A 25,155-nucleotide genomic window follows, 5' to 3' on the forward strand; every position below is an offset into this window, starting at 1 on the left:
AGAACTGCCTTTCGTAGATTGAAAAAAACCAAAAAATCATAATGAGAAATAACAGTTATAAAACTGAATGAAACTCGCACACAATCCTTCGTCCACACTCAGTCACCTTCGTCCAGGATTGCCCTTCAGAGTCTTTATCTGCTACAAACAAACTTCTCTGCAACACGGGAAAGAACTCAAACAAATTTCTTTGCAACAAATATCTCACATTGGCTATACACAGGAAAGAATTCACACAAACTTCTCTACCTTCGGCATGCTCACCACCAGCACGCCATTCTCCAAGCTCACTTTGACGTTTTACCTCCAGCAGCTCTCTCAATCGCACTTTGTAGTCTCTCCAACAGTTCGGCTTCCTCCCATAGACTGCAGCGACTCAACACAGAACTCAGTGACCACACTCATGGCTCAGTCGCCCAGGCTCACGACTGTTTATCAGCGCACACTGAGCTGTCTCACAGCTCTTCACAACTCAACCTCACACCAGCGCTGATACCAAATCAGAGATCATGTATTGAAACATAGAACTCAGAAACTTGCCTTCATTCGATGATTGAACATGTATTTATACATGATAGAGAAATTTCTGGAGTTTGATGGGGCGGTGGCTTCTTCAGGAAGCTTGCCTATTTGTCAATGAATTCTAAAAACTGCAACTATAACATCTGCTGAATTCTAGATTAATCCAGCGGCTGTAATAATGGCGGGTAGTTGGAATTAATTCCTTCCAACATTGACATCCTTCGACATGACATCTCCGTGGTACGTGACAAAGCAAGACATGTATTTTCTATGGCCAAGGATGGCACTTAGCCATCGTGGAAGACGACTCAAATGCAGTTTTAGTAATTTCTTCCATGGAAAGTTGCTCATGGTAGGCCTTTTCTTGAGATATTAGTAGGGCACAAGAGAAAAGCATAAAGTGGATTCGAGGATACGGGACAAATTTTTTTGGAACTCCGTTACATCGACATTCATGGAACCGTCAAAATGTACAAACGTGTTCAATGAAGAAATGACATGTGAGACAAGTGGGTTCATATTTGTGTATGTGGGACTTTAAATGTCCAAAGAATGACGGAAAATATCATCAATCACTTCACTTTTGAAGAGAACGACCACGTCGGTGTGTTCCAGAAGATAGCGCTTAGAGAGAATGCTGTTTTTTGGCATAATAACCAGAGTTGGGACCTGTGGTGATGGATGCACACTGAATCCAAGCTTGGATGTTTTTCCATAGTCCATTGAAAGTTGTTCCAGTAGAAGAGAACCAAGACCAGAACCGGTTCCTCCACTAAGTGCGTTGAAGGCTAAGAATCCTTGAAGACCGTAGCAATTGTCGACCAACTTCCGAATACGGTATAGGAATAGGTGCACAATTTCGTCGCTAAAGGAAAATGGAGTCGTCTAATGAGGCGGAGGAATTGCTTGGACGGTCAAATTTGGTCGGAATTCGGGTAAAAAAATATCAAAAAATCTTCCAGAGATAGTGTATGAATCGTGTTTTTGGTGGTGGAAATGGATTCAGTACCATAAAAAACATCTGAGACAACTAAAATTTTGAAGTTTAACAACTATAGCTTGGATTTACCAAAATCCTTGCCATATTTTCTCTAAATATGACTATAATTTCCATTTTCCAGACAATTCGTTCGGCTAGTTAAACTATGGCAAAGAGAATTTGTTAACCACATCCTCATTGCTGCTGATAAGTTGTTCAAGATGGAAAATTTAATGTTAAGTACCAGTCCGTACCTCGTCAATGACAGACAACTCTAGATGCTGCAACTTGAGTACCGGTACTCTTATAAAAGTACATTGCATTAATTAAAGTAATCATTTTTTTCTGGACAAAAAGCATGATGTATTTAATTAAAGTAATCATTGTGTCTAATAAAAAGATAATGTAGGAAATATAGGAAAAACCAAATAAAATATTGTAAAGATAAATATATATATATATATATATATATATATATATATTTTATAATGTATATTTTAAAAAGTGTTATTTGATTTTTGGTCAAAGTAATTAGCAGTGAGCTCTCCTATTGAATTTTTTTAATCTTTAAAATCACTTTTGAATATAATTAAATTCAACACTTCAAAAAATTCACTCGAACTAAGTTAAATTTATAATTCTTAAAATTCACTACTTTTAAATAAAATAGACTAGCGATTTGGACTTGTGGTGAGTCAACGTACTGCTAAGGAGTTTGAGAGAGTTTTTATTGGAACTAAGTTAAATTTATAATTCTTAAAATTCACTACTTTTAAATAAAATAGACTAGCGGTTTGGACTTGTGGTGAGTCAACGTAATGCTAAGGAGTTTGTGAGGAGTTTGGTAGAGTTTTTATTGCTAGGGAGTTTGTGAGGAGTTTGAGAGAGTTTGTGCTTCTAGGTCACAGGTTTGATCTTTGCTTTACTCATGCTCGGTTCTTCGGAGAAGGGCAGTGGCAGGGGTTATAGTGGCAATATCATAGGAGCACAAGAACTGTCGTAGTTACGAATTCCTCGGATACAAAAAAAAAAAGGAAAAAGAATATAGACCACAAAAAATATCATTTCTTCTACTAATTATACCACAGGATCCTTAAATGATATATATCATAAATTTACAACCTTAAACCATTACTCCTTATCCCCATAAAGTTTAACCAAATATAACAATTATTTTAATTAAACCTCAAACATTAAAATTTGAAATATTTTATATTTATTTAATATAGAAATTTATTGTATTTTAATTAAATATCCAAATTTTTATATTGTTGGAAAATATAATTCTAACTTCATGGTAGGTGTCAAAATTGTCTATCCAAGTGTCTTAGTTTAGTTTCACTTAATCCACTTTAATTCACTCTCACTACAACCATTTATTGTTAATGTCTCCAATAATCTTACATAACTATTTAAGAATATTGAAAAGAGTAATCCTATTTCTCTTTATTTTTTTCCTTCTTTGTTATGGTATTAGAATGTAGCCTGAGCAAGACTCCTTGAGAGCAGCAAAGAAAAGAGCAGCAATGAAAAGAATTGTCAGGTCTAAGACTCTAGAGAGAGCAGTGTTTCAATATGTTTTGGGTTTACCAAGTAATATCAGTTTCGTCTGAGTTCATGGCTACGAGATTAAGGAAAAAGTGCAAAACCAGCTTGAATTTCACACCTGTAAAAAAAGAAAGTGTGTCAATTGTACATCCGTGAAGAAAGCCCAATATGTCACTTTTGCACCCCCTCAAAGAAGAAATTGCGCAAAAGTGTCCAACCCTTATCAAATTGTCTAATTTTTAAGACTCACGCAACATACCCGTCAATATAGTGCGCAAATTTTCACGTGAGCTTGGTATCGGGAGTGCGCAAACACGACGCAACATTTAAAAATAAAGTAACGAAGGTGAAAGGTTCATTTTTCCAAGCCTCCACGGATTTGCCAAATGCTTATGATATGCCCTAAAATTTTGAAGTGTTTTTCAAAAGATGTATTTTTTTAAAGGGTTACGTGTAATTCTCTACAAAGTCTTCACGGTTATTGTTTTAAAAATTGCCTCGTTCAAATGTTTTTAAGAGGGGCTTTGTTCATAGTTCTCTTTTAAAAAAGGGGGCGGTCAAACGTTTTTTTTTCAAAGCGACTATATTAAAAGGGCTCTCGTTAAAGACTTTTCAAAGGGGATTATACAAACTTTTTTTTAAAAGAGAGAAGATTTGTTGTTGAAACAAAATATATATATATTTTAAAGTTAGAAAGGAAATATGAATTTATTTTAAAGAAAGCGGGTTTTAAGGTATGGTTTAAGAATGGTTTGTTATTTTTTAATGGTCTATAGAGTTTATATAAATTTATTTTTGAAAACAAATGGGGGTGTTGTTGTTGGTTGTAAGCATTGTAATATTTTTTTTAAAAGAAATAATATAAGAGTAAAGTTTTAGTATGGAACAAAAGCGTGGACAAGGATTGAGCCACTACACATAGTCAGTTATGTTTACTTTTGATTTGATTTGTTTTCTTTCCTGATTTGATTTCTAGAATTTTAAGGTTTAACATGTCTTTTTAGAACATCTTTCTTTTGAGTTTTGATAATGTAGATATCTCTCCAAGATTGAATTAAGGAGTCATCACCATTTTACCAAAAGATAAGTATTTTATTATTTGTATGTTGTTTTGTATTTGGTTTCTCTCTTATGTTTATATTGTAAGCTAATAATATTTTTCTTTATATTAATGCTCAAAGGTTATAAAGAATACCTCAAAGGATAGACTTGAAGCATATCTAGTGCAAAAGAAGCCCTTCAAGCATTGATGTCCTACAAGGTTTGTTAAAAAACAGCTCAAGATATGTCTTAGACTATAAGCTTTGTTATAAAAATTCTCTTCTTGTAAAATGTACGATCATTCTTCTTTTAAAATTTTCTCTACATTACTAACATCGTTATGTCTAGGGTTTTGAATCATAAGAGATTTTTTTTAGGGTGATTAATCATTAGATTGAATCTACTGTCATTATAATATCATTCTTGTGGAACCCTAAAAAGGTTCACTACAAAACCCTAACCTAAGGCTATGTCTATATTTATGAAAACATAGCCTACTTAGGGTGGTTGATGAAGTCTAGAAATCATATTCTCTTCATGTTTAGAGGTTTGGTATTGTTATGATAGAAACCCTGATTCTTGAGGGCGTGGTGAACTAGGGTTTGTAAGAAAAACCTTTGTAATAGTAAGATCCTAGGAATGAAACCCTAGGTGTGTATTCGTCTAACTGATCGAATCCCTATTCTTGTCAAAATTGTTATCTATCTAACTTTAATGTATTAATGTCTATGTCTTGGGTATACCAAGTAAATATTGTTATGATATGCAAGTGCATGATTATAATATCCTAGTTTTTCTCGTTAATACTATGCTATGCTATTATTTACATTAAAACAGAAAAACGGTTACAACCATGAAGTCATGTGCCAGAGGCCGTGGATGGCACTCTGGACTTACAGCACTCAAAAAACCACCCGTATAGGGTCCATACCACTCGATTGATTACCCACGCAGGGGCCTTGACATGAAAACTTATCACCCACACAGGGGCAGCAACCTTGAGACCAAACACCCACGCAGGGGCGCTACCACAGAAATTGAAAGCCCACGCAGGGGCGCTACCACAGACATTGAATGCCCACGCAGGGGCTTTAGACCTTAGAACAACAGTGAGGGCAGAAGTAGTCATTCCGTTCAGGGGCGTGGACAAGAAAAAGAAAATCTTCATCAAACTCCCTCGCAGGGGCGTGGAGACACACTGAGCAGTAGAATTCACATACAAAACAGAGACATTCAGAACATACCAGCTGCCGTAGACAAAATCAGAGCATCGAAGACAAGGAAGAGAGTGAGCGAGCGGTCGACTAATCGTCCGGCTCCTCGTCCGGCTCCTCCTCATATATCCAGCACAATCCTTCCGGGGGGGGGCCCAATCTGCCTTGGCTTTCTTTGACGAAGGCGCTGGCTGAGTCGCTGGAGGGTCAATGTCTGGTCTCGGGCAGTCCTCCGGCAATCCTTCAGCAGCTCTGGAGCTTTCGGCCTGATGCGGCTGTGGGCGGGGCTGCTCCCCGACCTCCTCCACCGGTTCTTCCAGAAAAAGAACAGATACATGGGCATTGATGCGCGAATTGGCCTGGGAGCTGTTGAAGGAGAAAACCGCAGTTCCAAACGCTGGGAGAGGATTGGAACCCGCTTCAGAATTGCCAGCATCCATGAATTGGCGCGATTGCAAGGGGTTGGCTTCTTCAACTCGGTGACATAAACAGCGGCAGCAGCGAGAAGAGACATTATCAACAGATGGGCGCGAAGTTCTGCCTCTACCTGAGCCTCGACGGCTGATGAGGCGTTGCCTGAGCTTGACCATGGTGGTCTTGGATACCAGATAGCGAAACGGAGCAGGGTGAACAGACACACACCCGTCGCCCACGCTAGCAGGCTTGCTCCCAAATCCAATTGCAACAGGGGCGCCTTGAGCCAGACCTCCGGAAACTGACAACCGAAATCCCAATTCCCCCCACTGTAAATGATCCACAGCAAAATATTCCTCATCTGCATTGTATTTATGCTTCTCTGCAACGTCTCGGCCCTCGCCCTCCATAACTGCACACAGCAACCAAGGCTATGATCCGGACCAGGCATTAAATTGCCGTCCTTTCCCTCCTCAGCACCCATGCTTGCAGTCCCCGACGGCTGCTCGCAGTGAATGCTCAACTTAAACCTGGTACCGCCCATGGTGACCAGGTGGCGGTCCCATTTCCTCTCCCGTGGCACCCGCATCCGGGGAGATTATAATATCCTAGTTATCTATATGCGAGTATGATTATTGATACTCATGTTTAGTTTGTGAATTCTAAGGTTTGTAACAAAACCCTAGTAGAAATTGATTTTATAAGACTTGATGATATTACTGATATGTTTTAGTTTTGATGATGAAAATATAGGGTTTGGAACAAACCCTAGTAGAGTCTGTCAAAGAATATATTAGTGAAACTTAGATGTATAGTACTATGATTGGATTATTATTTTATTTGTTATCTAAGATCTTGTATCTTGAAATGCAAACTAGGGTTTGTGACAAAACCCTAGTAAGAATTTGAAGTCTAGTATGAAAATAAATGTGTCTCTTATTAAATTATGAACCTAACTAGGTTTAGGTATTTGATGTCTAAAGTTTGAATTATTTACTTCCTCCATTATAAGAATTTAGCATAGTTAACCTCGTGCTTCTATATGTATTTGGTTGTACTTGCTATTAAATTTTTGCTGGTACATAATCTTCAAGATGTTGAAGATATTTGTAATTGAAAGATATTGTGAGCATGATGAAATTTATAAGGATGATGACGATCAAGATGACCTTGATGAAGTCGTGAAACATTGAAGCTTCGCTGATGTTATTGAAGAATAAAATTGTTGATATCCCTAAGTTAAGAGGGAGCATGGTTAGAAGAAAAGAGTACATCTCCGCAGTCGAGAGGGAGGGAATATTATGAGTCATGATGCATACCTTGTAGAATAATTCGGAGAATGAATAGATCTGCAATGTATTGAGGATGTATTTGTGTTGATAAAGAAACAAAGAAAAAAAGATTATGAATAGTTGAATATGAATAAGATGATTGGAAACCCCAAAGGTTTGTGTTTACTTGTATGTGTATGTTTGAAAGTTTATTGTGGATTGGTGTTTGTGTTTAAATAGGTAAATCTCTCTGTAAATAAGGATGAACACTTGGGAACAATCCTTGGACAAATGGATATATTTATTTTATTAGCGAGAGATGAAGCATCTAATGAGGGATGCTTCAAAGGACATCTAGCCGGCCTATGTGTTTATGTCTAAATCCCAAAGAGGGAGGGTGGCATTGGTCAAGGAGCTTTGACCTTGTACACACACCTAGATCCCTAGGTTGATGGTTAGCAAGTAAGCGTGATGGTACCTAGACTGGATGAAAGCTTGAGTCCATCTTAGTCTCACCTAGATAGATTACCATGGTTAGGCATCTAATATGCACCAGTGAGTGTGCTAGAACTCTTTGTAGTTCATTTTGGAGATCTTCCATGTACCTCTATATATTTTTAATTATGAGTACTTGCGTAGTTAAGAGGAAGTGTCGAAGGATGTAACTAGTGTTGGTACTCATAATTGTATTTGAGACATGACGTAATGTATTTATCAAAAGAAAGAAAAAAAAATATTATTAAATAAATTGACTTATTAAAGTATGGGTTTCATGCTTGGGTCAATTGTTTATAGGTAAAATACTCCAATGCACTAGGTTTTATGTCAAGTGTCCTTGTCAATGTCGTAATGTAAAGAACCCTTCTTGGGATTTATGTGTCAAGAAAGAAAATTACTTTAATGTAAATTAGTTCTTCTAGGCGTCCTCCACCAAGTCGATTGCAAACTGGGCAAGTCGGCCTAAACTAAGGGGCATAAACTAAGGCATCAACATGACCTCATTTGGAGCACTCACTTAAGAAGTTCAATTTGTATCTTCTGGGCCAAAAAAAGAGTGAATTTCGAGGGAAAAGAGGAAGAAGGCTAGCGAAAAGGGAGAAGATCTCTCTCAAGCACTAGAAGTCGAAATTCTCTCTCTCTCTCTCTCTCTCTCTCTCTCTCTCTCTCACACACACACACACACACACACACACATGTTTGAATTTTTTGAGTTGCTAGAAGAGACAAAATTGTAATTCTACTGCTGGGTCAAATTTCTGTTGATGGGGTTGAAAATTTGTAGTTGGGAAGTCAAATTTCTGGATTGTTGTTGGGCCGAAGCTGCTGGATAAGAGAGACTACTAAATAATCGTGGAGGGATTAATTGGTGGAGGAAGGTATATTGGTCTAGGGTATTGGTCCATCTCATTTATAATTACTGAAGGAAGAGTTCTTGACTGAGTTTTCTCCTATATAGGAGTTTTCACCATGGTTGAGTGCCTACATATGATGTCCCTAATATTTGTGTTTTTGTTTTGGTAATTTCATGATGACTAAGATAAAAATAAACATAATAAATATAACAAGAATTCAAATATATCACTAGTAATTATCAACTAGATAAAATATTTCTTCCTTTCCAAGTTTCTAACAGAAAATTGGTTAATAATATCTACAGAGAAAATCATGCTCCCTCTCTAAACTTGAAAGGCTAAATCCTCAAAAAATAGATGAAGGAAGAGAAAAGGGATTTTTTTTCAACTATATAATAAGCATAGAAAGGGGAATAAATTTAGCGAGAAGAATTTACTCTACATAGACTATGAAGATGAAGAATATAAAGAACTAGAAACTTCATGGGATCTAGAGTTGTAAGAAACTACTCCAACAATCTCTTGTCATGCATTGGACAACATTAGTACTCCAAAAACCCTAAAGATAGAATGATATATTAGAAATAGAAAGGAAATAGTATTAAGTGGTTTAGGTAATACCCATAACTTCATCAATTACAAATTGGAAAAACTTCTCGAAGGATTTTGTTTATCCAATACCAAAATTTAAATTAAAAATTGCAGATGGAGGTACTATAAATTTCTCATAGAAGTGTCATGATATTAAGATGAATATGGTGGAGTATTTGTTTGTTAATTTCATGATTTTAATCAAAATGGGTGGTTCTAATGTTTTATTAGGGTTCCATTGGTTATAATAATTGGGAACAATAGCACTTAATTTTCAAGATATCTTCATAGGATTCTTCTCAAATGGAAGGGAAATTTAACTTATCGGTATCCAGGAGAAATTTAGTAAAGTGATAAGCTCTAATAGCATGAAAAAAATTATAGAAAAGGGACACCATTGTGTAATTTCACAATTTTTTTCATTATATGTTCAAACATCTAGATCCTCTGCTCTAATGAATCTCCAAAAAGTTATAAATAATCATTCTAAGGAATATGGAGGGATCCCTAAGGGTCTTCCACATATCTGATATCATGACCATGCTATTCATTTGCAACCTAGAAGTGTAGCCACATGCACCAAAAAGTACGATTGAGCATATGGTTCATGAAATGTTAGAGGCAAACATCATTCAACCTAGCTAAAGGGATTTCTCTTTAGTAGCGGTGATGGTTATTAAAAAGTATGGTTCAAGGTGCATGTGTACAGATTACATAGAACTAAAAAGAATGAAAATCAAAGATGAGTTCCCCATTACTATCATTAATGAGTTATTATATGAATTTAATAGAGAATTTCTTTACTAAGTTGGATCCTTGTTTTGGATACCATCAAATTAGAATAATGCAAGAATACATTCACAAGCAATCTTTATAACACATGAAGGTAATTGCAATTTTTTGGTTATTAAATTTGGAGCTACAAATGTGCCTTCAATATTTCAAATGTTTATGAATTCTATTTTCAAACCCTTAGAAAATTTCTGTTAGTATTTTTTTATGACAAACTAATCTAAAAAAAAGCTTGGGAAGAGCACGTACAACATGCTGAAAGGATCTTAACACTGTTGGAAGAGAAACAACTATATGCAAAGCCTTCCAAGTGTGACTTTGGTATTCAAGAAGTGCAATAACTTGATCATATTGTATTATATAAGGATTCAAAGATGGATCCGAGAAAAAATCAAAGCTATGATGGAATAACCAATCCCAAATACCTTGAATAAACTTAGATGGTTCTTAGGATTCACAAGATACTGGTACAGGTCTTTCAGTAATTATGGTCAAATGGTAGCACCTCTAACAAAATTATTGAAGAAGGAGGCATTTTCTTGAACTAAAGAGGAAACAAAATATTTTGAAGAACTTATAGAGGCTATGTGTACAACTCCCATCTTGGCAACACTTGACTTCACAAAAACCTTCATTGTGAAGTGTGATACATGAAGCCATGGAATTGGTATAATTTTGATGCAAGAAAGAAATTCTCTTTCCTTTGAAATTGGTGAATTTAAAGGAAATAAATTATTTAGGGCAATATATTAAAAGGAAATATTGGCCATACTACATGTAGGTAATAAATGGCATTCATGTCTAATAAAAATGCACTTGAAAGTAAAGCCAGATCATGATAGTGTGAAGTGCTTCTTGGAGAAAATACTATCATTAGAAGAGATGAAAAATGGGTCACAAATATGTTTCTTTATGACTTTTAAATTATCTGAAAAATGGGAAAGAAAATATTATTGTAGATGTGCTCTTGAGGAAAGAGGAAGACACAAATTGTTTACTATTTGTTACTTCCATTCCACAATTTGACTGTGTGGAAAAATAAATGATGGAGTTGGAGAAAAATGGGAAGATAAGAAATATCATATAAAAACTACAAGAGGACCCAAATGTAGTAGAAAAATTTATGTGGAAAAATAATTTGTTAAGGTATCAATATATTTTATGCTTCTGTAAGAATTATCAACTCAACTCAAAGGTGTTTACATAATTATGCATTTGTCCTATAGGAGGACATCGATGGTTCTTAAAGACATACTAGAAGATCAACAAATATTATTTTTGGGAAGGCTTTAAATTAGATGTGAAAAGGTTTGTGTAAGAATGTGTGGTATGCCCACAAAATAAGGGAGATACAGACAATACTCGAGGCCTCCTTTAGCCATTAGCCATAACAAGGCAGTGTTCAGAAGAAGTTTCAATGGTTTTTATTACAGGTTTTCCCAAATATGAAAGAAAGTGTCATTATGGTAGTGGTATATTGAATGACAAAGTATGTCCATTTTTTTTCTCTTTCTCATCCTTTAAAGAAAGTATAGTGGAAAAATAATTCAAGGAAATAATCCAAAATCTACATGGAATGCCAAAGATTATTTAAATGCAAAAGATCCAATTTTCGCTAGAAATGTTTGGGATAAATTATCTTCTTGTTTGGGTCCTCAATTCGCTCACAACTCATCTTACCATCCTCAATATTATGGGAAAAATGATATTTTGAATAAATGTTTAGAAGGATATCTACATATATTTTTATCTTATAAACAAACACAATGGGTCAAATGGTTTCCCTTGGCATAATTGCGCTACAAGACATACTTCCATACCTCATCAAAAGTGTCAGCATTTATGGAAATTTATGCATATCATCCTCCATCCATAACATCACCCATGAAAAGGACTATAAAATCTCCAGTGGTAGAGGAGCACATACAACACTAATAAGAGGTTCTCAAACTATTAAAAAGAAATTTGGTTATACCACAAAATTAGATGAAATAATAAGAATATCAAAATCACAAGGAAGGGAATTTGGAGTTGGGGATTGCCTATTTGTGAGACTATAACCATATAAGCATATTCCCCTCAAGAAATAATTTGGGGAAAATAAATTAGCACCAAAGTTTTTTTGTGCTTATAAGATGTTGTAGAGGATTGGAAGTATGGCTTATGAGTTTTATTTTCCTCCGTCTTCGTGTGTACATCGAATATTCTATATTACATGCTTAAAGAAGGTAATTGATCATAATACCCCAGTACAAACTAATCTACCAATTATTAATTGAGAAGGAAAAGTAATATTAGAACTAGAAACAATATTGTAAATAATGACAAAGCAGTTGATATATCAAACAATTAATGAGAAATTCATCAAATGGAAGAACTTACCAGTGGAGGAAGTGACATGCAAAGATAATTTGTTCATGTAGAAACACCCAAATATAATCAAGTGTTGAGGACAACACTTCTTTGAAAATAAGGGGCATGATAAACCCTATCTAAGAGCCATGTCAACCGTAAAACCCCTTATTAATCCTTGTATTTTGAGTGATTTCAATTCTATTGTTATACAGCATGAATGATGGAACTCTCTCACTGTCCCATTTTAATATAATTGTTCCCTTTTTCTGCTATATATATATATATATATATATATATATATATATATATATAGATATAGATATATAAAAGGATAACTAGTCTTAGTATTATCAAAAAAATATAATTAATCAACATATCCAAATAATTTAGTAAAATCCTATATTGAGATATATTTAAAAGGTGTAAAAAATTATACATCTTCCTTACATAGTCAAGATTGAAAATATAAGATTTCTTTTTATTTTTAATTACTTTATTTTTTCAAAATTAATATAAAATTATGCTACTTTACATATTTTTTTTTATACTTGATGGTGATATCAAGAAGTGTAGTGAGAATGGAATTATTTATGTTTTATAATATGTATAATTAAAAGTAACCAAATATCTATATCCATTTTTCTTTCTTATTATAACTCAAATTGCTTGTTTATTTAAAATGTACTTTATTTTTATTTTTCAAAAGATACATATCAATTGGCATGGAAGGATTGACACATATCCCTAATATTGGGCATTACATATCTCCCTAATACTAGGTTGTAGAATGCATCTCTCAGCACAATTATGTGGAGAAGGGTGCATTTCTTCGACCAACTACTAGAGATCAATTACAACTTCCTTTTCATTGTCAATAAATCTATCTTTCTTCATTATGGATTTCTGAAGGAAGTGGAACCATGCTAAAAATATGTTAACTATGAAATGAATAAGTGAATTATGTTAGAAACCTTGAACACTTTTGAGAAAGGGGGGTGGGGTGGGGGGTGAATTAGTAGTTTGTCTTATGAACAAGTTTTTCCCTTTATTAAACTTTAACCAAATCACACATTTAATTTTTAGCACATAAAAAATATACACAACTAATAGAATATGAGTAACCACAGTCATATGAGTAACAATACCAATAAGCATATAATCATGAGATCAACAATGCATGATTCATAAACCATCAAAACACATAATAACTACACATCAATAATCACACATGTGGATACTAGATGTAATGTGGAAACTAGAAGGGTAAAAACTGCCATCGGTAGGTAGTATTCTCCATTTCCCCTTCTATTATATAAAAAAATATTTTACATATGAATTGACCACCACTAGTGTGTAAGCCTCTACACACAAAGAGATATGAGTCACCACTCACTCGGAATACACCACTCCCATAAACTATGCAGGCCACCACCCTCACTAATTTTCGATTGCCTCTACTCCTTAAGTAAGATCTCCATCCACCACTAGAAGGATGCCACTACTCCCTAGACAAGCCACCACTCATTTGCAAGCCTATACATGCAACACTGAAGCCCCAAACTTTAATCCCTCATGGAATTAATTTCAAAATATTTCATACTAGGTCCATATACTCAACATAAAAACAATCGCGAACCTCTTTTGATCAATTTTCAAACTAGGCTCACAACATACAATAAGCATATCAATTGAATGATGTCTCTCTAACACAGTCTCTTTAAAATAACTAATCCTATCAGAATAAACGATAGCATACATAAAACCCCTACAATACTATGACAAATATTATATAGAAAGCACCACACTTCAATCCTCCTACATTGATCCAAATTGGATCTTAGAAAACTCTCTAAGTTTTCATGAACTCTTTAAAAATCATGCCAAAGTTTCAAAGTCTTATAAAGATCAAGCTTATCAAGGTATCCTCGTAACAGTTGCAATTGGTGATCAGCACGGAGCAATGAGGACCACCAGTCAAGCGCACAGACTGTCAGCCCATGGTAACGCGCGCTATCACAAATTAGCAAAACCAGAGGCTATTTCAAGAAACAGGGGTAGTTTCTCATATGTGATTAACAATAACAAGTCACTAATCACATATCGCAGGGAAAAACCCTCAAAGAAGGGAAGGCCACAAGCACCCAAACCTGAAAAATCATAAAATGTAATAAATATCGTTCTGATTTTGTCAAAAGCGGGGTCCCACAAAAACCAACACGATACTGGAAGGGCTTCGAGCAGTAAGCAGTTTCAACTGAGTCCCGCCCGATGCCATCAATGGTTGCCATGCATCCGGCAGAAGAGAAAGAAAACCGCTCACATCAGACAGATAAACATCATGTTACTTATCCGCCCGATATGGATGATGTCCGTGGGATTGGAGGCTCCAGATCAACGACAGAGACGTGTTCCGATGGATGACCAGATTTGATGAGGTTAACAGGCAAAGTTAAATAGGATTTGAAGTCCAATGTGCATGATGCGTTAGAAGAAGGTTGTGGTTTGCGGCATTCTTGGAACTTAACAGAATAATGGCCATGTCCAAGAGAACTAACACTCATCCATTATGAAATAGTTGGCCACCTCCCTATGAGGCGATATACAGTGATGACTACGTAGAACAGAGGGATTCAAACAGACAGAGGTAGGGGAACCGAAAAGCTGGGAAGAGGAAACAAACAGTCAGAGAGCAGATTGGCTTTAAATCAACGAACCGACAAAGAGAGAAGCAAGCAAGTTAAGAAGCAGAAAGCTAAGAGCAGAGAGAAGAAGCCAAGCTGACCTGCAGAAGGAAAGGCAGCATCAAGCCAGATAGAGACAGAGAGAGTCAGAGAGTCAGTGTACTCCAGAGAAGGCTTGAGAGGTTCAAGCAAACTCCTATGTATATGCCTATGTATGAGTCTCACATTGGGCTCAAACTACTCTGACCAATAGAGGTCAAGTTTAATTAAGGAAAGTCTGTGTAGTCCAGAGACTTGGGGGATCCATGTACAATCATGTTGATTTATATCTGCTGTGTGAGACTCAAATTGAGCTCACTATTGTAAAAACTATGCTTTGAAAACATAATAAAGTGGCCACCACTGAAGGCTCGACCAGGAGACATAGCCCAGGAGTATGGGGGTGAACTCCTTATTAAACTTGTTGTGTTTATATGTTTGTCTGTTATGTTTCCTTTAACTATTTCATTGCCTCTATATTTCACAATCTTATCGATCCGTTGCATAAAATAACATAGGCACATCCATGCACACGAGTCTGTAATACCTTATTGTTTGTCTTAGATCAATTTCAGATCAAGTGGTATGAGAGCTCTAGGTTACTAAGGTTAGACAAGCTTGTGCTAGATTCTTTTGTTGAATGCTACCTAGGACAAAGCTCAAGTTAGGAGAGGGAGAGTTGGTTGAAGCTAACCCAGAAATTGGAAGAGTCTATCCTAAGAGGAAAATGGTAGAAGAAAGTCCCTTGGAATCAGACTCCTAGTTCATGGATAGTTTCATGACCATCAAAGCCATGGTAGAGGAAATGTATAGAGAATTTAAGGAAGGTAGAGATGAAGATTCATCAAACTCCAAACTAGATAAAGGAGCAAAATAATCTTTCCTCAATGACCATTCTAAAGGCAAATGGAAAGAATAAAAGATTCCCACACCTCCTGATAGTCTTGAAAATAAAAAGAAGAAAGCATTTTTAATTAAATTAGATGTTGAATTTGATTTGCCAATATATGATGGAGAGTTTAATGCAGAGAAGCTAGATAATTGGATTAGATAGATTGATGTATATTGCAGGGTGCAAAGCATTGATTTCGACAAAAGTAAGATTCAGCTGGCTAGCCTACGCCTTGGAGGAACTGCCTTGGTATGGTGGGAAGGTAGAACACAAGTTGACATGAAGAAGCATGGTAAAATTCTTTCTGTATGGAGAGAATTTGTTTCTGCAATTAAAAAAATGTTCTATCCAATAGCTTATATGCAGCAAGCCATGATGAGTTGGCAAACTCTGCGACAATTAAAAGGGCAAAGTGTACAAAGCTACACCTAAGAATTTAGAAAAAGAGCTTTGATTCTAGGAATTTCTTTAGACTCACCTAAAACTTTGCTGAAGCATATAAGTGGTCTGCATAGCTATTTAAACCACACCATTCTCATGTTTAACCCTACTAGCATAGATGACGTATCTGTTCAGGCTACAAATCTAGAGGGTAGAGGCAAGAATGTGAACCCAGAAGTTGAGGGATCATCAAAACCCACTGCATGCAAAAACAAGGAAAAGAGAAAGCATAAATGGAAAGAGAGGAAGACAAACACTGTACAAAAGACCAAACCTTCATGCACTCACTGCAAGAAGGAGGGGCATGATGATGAACACTGCTGGATTCTACATCTGAAGTTAAGGCCCAAGAAGTATGATGGCAAAAAGAAGAAGACTGCTACAACTATTCATAAGGATTTGGGGTCAGAATCAGGGGATGAAACAACAATCACAGCCACAGGTATAAAAGGTAAAAATTATGAAGCATCTACTAGTAATTCTAGACAATGTACTGATAATGAAGAAAATGAGAGGGAAAGATATGAACTTTTTCATATTAGAGTTATTTCCAAGCATCAAAAGATTGATACTTTGTTTGATAGTGGCTCACAAGTAAACTTAACTTCTGAAGCAATTGCAAAGAAGTTGGGATTACTAACCACACCTCACAAGAAGCCATATCCATTAGGTTGGTTATGTGATAAAGGAAAGCTACAAGTGACTAGAGAATGTAAACTTAGGTTTTCTTTTGGGTCAGCGTTTGTAGATGAGGTTGAGTTAGATATTGTTCCCTTGGATATATGTGGAATTGTTTTAGGAAGTCCTTACTTGTATGATAGAAAAGCCATTTTCTATAGAGCTGAAAGCAAGTATCAACTCGTTAAAGATGGAATTGAATATATTGTAAGAGATCATAAACTCAAGGATAATTATACTCTCATAAAATCAGGGCAGATGAATTGTAAATTCATGCAAACAATTTTTACTGATGGTTTTAAAGGAAAAGAAACCTGATAAAACCAATGTATTTGAAGGTTGTAATGCTAAAACACAAGCTGATTTAGAAAAAGTTGTTTCATAATATGATATGCTATTTCAAGAACCTAAAGGTTTGCCACCCAAACAGGAAATAGTACATGATATTAATTTGCAGCAAGATGCTCCATTGCCTAACATTGGAATGTACAGGTTGTCCGCTTTAGAGAATGCCGAAATCAAGAAGTAGGTACAGGAGCTGCTCAAGAAAGGGTTCATAAGACCAAGCACATCACCATGTGGGTCTCCAATTGTCTTGGTGAGAAAGAAAGATGGCTCATGGAGAATGTGCATTGGTTACCAAGCACTGAATAAGATAATGATAAAAAATTGTTATCCCCTTCCTCGCATAGATGATCTATTAGATCAGTTGAAAGAAGTTGTTGACTTTTCCAAGTTGGACTTGCATAGTGTCAATCATCAGGTCAGAGTTGCAGAGCAAGACGCATGGAAGACTACTTTCAAAACAAAGCAAGGATTGTATGAGTGGTTAGTTATGCCTTTTGGCTTAACTAATGTTCTTGCTACTTTCATGAGAGTAACGAATGATGTACTCACACCTTTTATTGATGATTTTGTCATTGTATATCTAGATGACATTCTTTTATTTAGTAAAACATGGGAAGAACATTTGAAGCATGTAAATCAGACTCTATATGTTTTGAGGGAGGAAAATCTTTATGTTAAGTTATCAAAATGTGAATTTGGCAAAACATCTTTGAATTATTTTGGCCATATTGTAGGGGGTGGTGAATTGAAGATAGATCCCTCTAAGGTTGCAGTCATTGTAAACTACCTAAACCCAAATCTGCTACAGAAGTTAGAAGCTTCCTAGGAGCAGCACAATATTGGAGAAAGTTTATTTCTAACTTTTCCTTGATTGCAACTCCCTTACATGCTTTAACAGGATTGAATAAGGTGTTTCAGTGGGGAGGAAAACAGCAGAAAGCCTTCGACACCTTAAAAGAAAAGATTAGTACAACACCAGCACTAGCATTGCCCGATATTCAAAGACCATTTGAGATTGAAACAGATGCGAGTGACTATGCCATGGGAGCAGTGTTGATGCAGCATGGTAAACCCATATGTTATCATTATGAGACATTTAATTCTACAGTAGTTAATTATCCCACATATGATAAATAATTTTATCCATTAGTACAGAGTGTGAAAAAGTGGAAACATTATCTAATGGGCAAAGAGAGAGTTAGACATACTGATCATCAACCACTTCAATATTTGCACCCACAAACTAAGTTGCAGCAATCAAGACACTATAGGTGGATGGGTTTTCTACAATAGTTTCATCTTGTCATCAAATATAAAAAGGGCATACACAATAAAGTTGCAGATATGTTGTCTAGACCAATCATAAATGCATATACTATACTTAAGCATAACTCAGTATTGCATGAAAGCTACATTGAACAGTATGCTTAAGATATAGATTTTAAAGATGTATATGCAACTTTAAGTCATGGCAAACAAGTAGAAGAATTGGACTATCATGTTAAGGACCAACTCTTATATCATTTTGGAAAGTTATGCATTTCTGAAACTGAAAGAGTAAAGATAATTCGAGAAGCACACACTTCTCTAATATCAAGTCACTTTGGTGTAAGTAAAACAGTTGCAAAGATGCAAAGATTTTGTTATTGGCCAAAAATGAATGAAACAGTATCTAGATATGTAAGAGGGTGTACCATGTGTGCCACAAGCAAGCCAAACAATAGGAAACTAGGCTTGTAAACTCCACTCCCAGTTCCTTCTCATCCATGGGAAAGTGTTTCCATGGACTTTGTTGGGGGACTGCCTAAATCTAGAAAGGGTCATGACTATTTATATGTTGTTGTGGATAGGTTTAGCAAAATGTGTATTTTAATACCCTGTAACAAACAGATTACAGCTGAACAAACTACAAAATTCTTCTTTCAGCATGTATGGGTTCATTTTGAATTATCCACTTCCATTGTATCTGATCGACATTACCGATTTGTTGAGAAATTTTGGTCGAGTCTGTGGGAATTGATGGACGCCAGACTGAAGAAGAGAACAACTTTTCATCCACAAAAAGATGGCCAAATAGAGGTGGTTAACAGGACAGTGATCCAATTGTTCAGAGGCCATTGCAGCAAGCATCTCAAGCTTTAGGATGAACATTTATGTTATGTGCAACATGCTTACAACCAAGCTAAACATTCTTCTACATAGAGATCTCCTTTTGAGACCTATTTTGGTTTCATACGAAGGTCTCCCTTGGATTTTGTCCTTGGTAGAGACATGGCGGTTGATGGACATAGTGATGTGGACAAGGCAACCAAGTTCATTGAACAAATCCAAGAAATTCACTAGGCAATATAGGAACAACTGGAAAAGAGCCAAGCCAAGTACAAGGCAAGGCATGATAAGCATCAAATTGAGCATAGTTTCGGTGTTGGTGATCAAGTCTGGTTGTATATCAGAAAAGAAAGAATGCAAGGTGAAGGTAAGAAGTTGAAGCCAATAAGGTATGGACCTTTCAAGATACTTGAGAAAATTCATGAGAATGCTTTTCGCCTTGATTTTCCAGCTTACATGCACATCTATTCGGTAGTTAATGCAGAAATCTTGAGACTATTTGAACCTTCATTGATTGAAGATCTCGAAGAGCAGAGTGAATTTCCTTCTATTGATGATCTGTTTCCTGAATATCTCAATGAATTATAGGAAGATATAGTTCTGGACAGGAAGGTGAGAACTACGCGCAGAGGGGGCATTGATTACCTTAGGATTGGACTCAAAGGTTCAAAACCAATCAGTGAAAAATGGATAGAAATTGCGTATGTAAGAAATCTATATCCTCACTTGATTGATGCTTAAAAAACAAACTTTTTGTGGTCCAAAAGCCTTTTCAGCGGGAAGGTCATGATCCAAATTGGTTCTTAGAACACTCTCTAAGTTTTCATGAACTCTTTAAAAATCATGACAAAGTTTCAAAGTCTTATAAAGATCAAGCTTATCGGAGGTATCCTCATAATAGTTGCAATTGGTGATCAGCGTGGAGCAACGAGAACTATCAGTCAAGCGTGCAGATCGTCAGCCCATGGTAACGCGTGCTATCACAAATTAGCAAAACCAGAGGGTATTTCATGAAACAGGGGTAGTTTCTGATATGTAATTAGCGACAAGTCGCTAATTGCATATCGCAGGGAAAACCCCTCAAAGAAGGAAAGGCCACAAGCACCCGGACCCAAAAAATCATAAAATTTAATGGATATCGTTCCAATTCCATCAGAGGTGGGCCCCCACAAAAACTGGTAGGATATCAGAAGGGTTTGGAGTGATAAGCAGTTTCAACCGAGTCTCGCCCGATGCCACACAATGGTTGCCACATTTCCGGTGGAAGAGAGAGAAAATCTCTCACATTGGATGGATAAACATCATGTTACTTATCCACCCGATATGGATGATGACCGTGGGATTTGGAGGCTCCAGATCAATGATGGAGATGCGTTCCGATGGATGACCAGATTTGACGAGGTTAATAGGCAGAGTTGTATAGGATTTGAAGTCCGATGTGGACGATGCATTGGCAGAAGGTCGTGGTTCACGGGCATTCTTGGAAGTTAATGGAATAACGACCATGTCCAAGAGAACTGACACTCATCCATTATGAAATAGGTGGCCACCTCCCTGTGAGGCGTTATACAGTGATGATTACGCAGAACAGAGGGATTCAAATGGATAGAGGTAGGGGAATCGGAAAGCGGGGAAGATGAAACGAACAATCAGAAAGCAGATTGGCTTTAAAGCCACGAACCGACAAAGAGAGAAGCAAGCAAGTTAAGAAGCAGAAAGCTAAGAGCAGAGAGAAGAATCTGAGCTGACCTGTAGAAGCAAAGGTAGCATCGAGCCAGACAGAGACAACGAGAGTTAGAGAGTCGGTGTACTGCAGAGAAGGCTTGGGAGGTTCAAGCAAACTCCTATGTATATGCCTGTCATGTATGAGTCTCAGATTGGGCTCATACTACTGTGACCAATAGAAGTCGAGTTTAAGTAAGGAAATTCTGTGTACTCCAGAGACTTGGGGGATCCATGTACAATCCTGTTGATTTATATATGCTGTGTGAGACTCAAATTGAGCTCACTGTTGTAAAACCTATGCTTTGAAAACATAATAGAGAGGCCACCACTGAAGGCTGGACCAGGAGACATAGCCCAGGAGTATTGGGTGAACTCCTTATTAAACTTGTTGTGTTTATATGTTTGCCTGTTATGTTTCCTTTAACTGCTTCATTCCCTCTGTGCTTCACAATCTTATCAATCCATTGCATAAAATAACATAGGCACATCCATGCACATGAGTCTGTAATACCTTATTGTTTGTCTTAGATCAATTTGAGATCATACATACACACTCTCAACCCAACTCAATCAACAACATAACAATTATGATCACAAAACTCAACCCTCAAAATTAATACGCAACATACAAATAAGTTATGGCTCTCACATACACAACCATATTAGAAAATCAAACCCTCACACAAACAACTCTCCTCATAATGCAACCAATAACATACATAAACTCCTGCAACATCACCATGCATCAAAACTCTTGCATACATCCTCTCAATTCATCACGATCAGTAACATCACAAATCTAAAAACAAGAACTCAACCATATAATAAAAATGTTATAGCCATAAAAATGTAATTTTCTCACTACAATCACAAATACATTAGCAAACTCCCTAGAAATCCCATCACTTTAACTCTACATACAACTAATCTTCAGTCATGATTTCTACACACAATAAAAGATTTGTATTAGCTACTTATCCATGCACACTTTGTACAATAGTACCAAGATATGTTCTTTCAAACTCACTCCTCTCACAATTGGATCTTAATATACTATCATAACTCTCTCACTTAAAAGAGATGACCTCTCCATCACAAAGATTCCTCCTATAAATAAAAAAAAAAAAAAGTGAAATGATTAAATAATATTTGCATTCATATATGGAGAGCCAGATACTCTTGTTCATACTTCACATTTTTGCTCCTTAAATAGATCTAGCCACTAACTTCACTTATTGAGAAATATTCTTTACTTTAACCACCTTCTAGAATTTAGTTAACCTTTTTCTCACCTTTTAATTAAAAAACCTAGCCACTTACTTCACTTATTGAGAAAGATTCTTTACTTTAACCATCTTCTAGAAGTTAATTAACCTTTTTCTCACCTTTTAATTAAAAAACCTCAACAAAAGCATCGGAAAAACTAATAAAAACATGTGAGGTGCACGCATAATATAGGAAAAATCACCTACAATCACAATAGGAAAAATCACCTACAATCACAATCGCTAGGAAGACAACTAGCTCCTAGAGACTGTAGTTATTATCCTTCCATTGGCCTCCCAGTGGTTGAGAGCCTCCAACCACTCTATGTAGGTCTAACTCCCAAGAACTATAATAGGGTATGCATTAATTGACATCAAACTTGTAGGTCATCTTTAGGAGTGAGCTTGATACATCAATAAAACCTTCCATAAGCAATTTGACATCATCACGATATGCATAGAGCTCAAAACAAGCATCAAACTAATGACGACATGGCATACATCACGTGACCTCCATCTTGTAGCTTAGATTTTCCAGAACTTGTCTAGAGTCTCCAACAACTGTCCAAGCATCTCCAGCACAATCATCAATAACACAATCACAAGGAGATTATCATGCCAAATACATCTGCATTAAGTGAGGAACATGGAGGCTTATTTGGAAAACCACTTCACTATGAACCAACATCTCTACATGAAACCAACCTCTGCATTTAATCAATGTCTAATAAATCTACATACAAACGATAAACCATGAGACCTACCATCATGTGGTTCACATCAATGATATGACAGATAGTACTAAGCCCCTATTGACATCAATGTCAACAAATTGGGTTGGAATGAGAATTGAATTTTTCTCAAGCAATTTATAGAAATAACAGAATGTGAATTGAATTTATTTCATGTAGTTTATGAGAAATGATTATTGTGATATGCAATCAAAATTGGGTTGGAATGTGAATTGAATTTTTCTCAAGCAATTTATAGAAATAACAGAATGTGAATTGAATTTATTTCATGTAGTTTATGAGAAATGATTATTGTGATATGCAATCAAATTCGATTCTTAATGTAACAAATTACAAATTTGTATATTTATATATCTACATAATCTATATTTATTTATAAGAAATACGCATGTTTTACGGTATAGAATATATAATTTATAGAAATAACAGAATGTGAATTGAATTTATTTCAAGTAGTTTATGAGAAATGATTATTGTGATATGCAATCAAATTCAATTCTTAATGTAACAAATTACAAATTTGTATATTTATATATCTACATAATCAATACGCATGTTTTACGGTATAGAATATATAACTTGAGAAAAATACATGTCTCTGCTTTTTGAGAATTGTATTTTGTGAAAAAGGTTGATTGGGCTTGTGAATTGATTTTTAATATTTAAATCATAATTTCGTAAATCATAAACTAATATCACTAGACAATCAAATCAATAAAAAAGTTTACATTGGCATAAAAAACATATTTTCTTAACCATCCTTGCCAATTCCAATACTTGCAGTTGTTTGCGTTGACAATTATATGCAAGAAACGAGGATGTATCTGGTCTTGAAATATTATCATAACATTGTGATTATAAATTGGGTTGCAGGATACTGATATATTGTGGTTCCGGGACCCTTTCAAGAGGTTCTCGCCAAACGCAGACATTCATTTCGCTTCAGACAAATACAAAGGTTACTCACACGATCTCCAGAACCTCCCCAACTGTGGCTTCTTGTACGTTCGCTCCAACCAACGGACTATCAGTTTCTTCAAGTTCTGGTATCAGTCGCGATCAATATATCCTGGAAAAAACGAGCAAGACGTGTTAAACTTGATCAAATTCCAAGAGATCCGGCGCAGATGCCTGGAAGTCATATTCCTGGATACAGAATACTTCAGAGGGTACTGCCAGAAAAGCTCGGATTTGAAGCAGGTGTGCACCGTACACGCCAACTGCTGCAGAGGACTGGAGCCGAAGCTCCATGATCTGCGAAACACACTCTCCGACTGGAAAAGGTATATGATGCACAGCCATCCAACACCGGGCCATCACGGCGTCAAGAAATTGCACTGGACACCTGCAAGGGCATGCAGGCGCACCCGGCACTATCGGCACTTTTGGCGTCGATGGTTTCCTTGACCTATCAATGTCATTCATGAGAGTAACTTAGAGCAGTGTAAAGCTGGGCTCTGAAAATATTCCAAATTGTCACTCTTCATTAATTTAGTTTATAGATGTTTATTATTTGTGTGTCATATTCATGGATTTGTTGTCGTAGTGTTTGTTATGGTACGAGAGCAAGCAATAATTTTAATACTTAAAAGAAAAATTGTAGTATTTTTTTTATATTGTTTTTTTGGGTTCATTTGAGAATAGATTAGCAAGAAGAGATGCAAGTGGAGATTTATATGCTATTAACAAATAATTGCAATTACATTGCACAGAGATCTTTATTTGCCAAGTGTCAAGGACAATGAATTTTTTCGATGGAAAAGGGTTTTCTAGTACAGATAAAAGGAGTGGAAAAGGGTTTTCTATTCCGGAAAAAGGATGTGTATTTTGTGTATTTGATGACACCGATCCAAAGCCAAGCTCTCCCATTGTTAACAAAACTGGAGTTAAAAGATATAGAAGAATGAAGGTAATGCAACACTGATTTGTGTTCGGTACTACTTTTTTATACCACTTTTGTTTGCTTTGGACCTTAATTTTTTGTTTTCGCAAATATATCAAAAATCGTTTTTGAGAATATCTTATAAGCTTAAAAGGATCAATTATACATGAAAACTAAAAGTTAAATATTAATATCACCCTTTGAAAAATTACATGTTTATCTTAAACGTGTAATTGTGCACTTAGTTAATTAAAAAATCATCTT

The 25,155-nt window shown here is 35.9% G+C and overlaps 1 protein-coding gene across 1 annotated transcript in view; it reads left to right on the forward strand.

The window, feature by feature from the left end:
- Positions 1 to 24,789, forward strand: part of LOC149226724 (uncharacterized protein At4g15970-like) — a 32,835-nt gene extending 8,046 nt beyond the window's left edge. Inside the window, exon 3 of the mRNA XM_089375358.1 lies at positions 23,883 to 24,789. Coding sequence (XP_089231484.1) covers positions 23,883 to 24,416 — 534 coding nt within the window. The 3' untranslated portion in view covers positions 24,417 to 24,789. The remainder of the gene's footprint in view (positions 1 to 23,882) is intronic.
- The last annotated feature ends 366 nt before the right edge of the window (positions 24,790 to 25,155 follow it).

The sequence above is a fragment of the Pinus tabuliformis genome, chromosome J, assembly GCF_031772625.1.
Source record: "Pinus tabuliformis cultivar Carrire ecotype Pingquan chromosome J, CPIR1, whole genome shotgun sequence".
Taxonomy (NCBI): Eukaryota; Viridiplantae; Streptophyta; class Pinopsida; order Pinales; family Pinaceae; genus Pinus; species Pinus tabuliformis.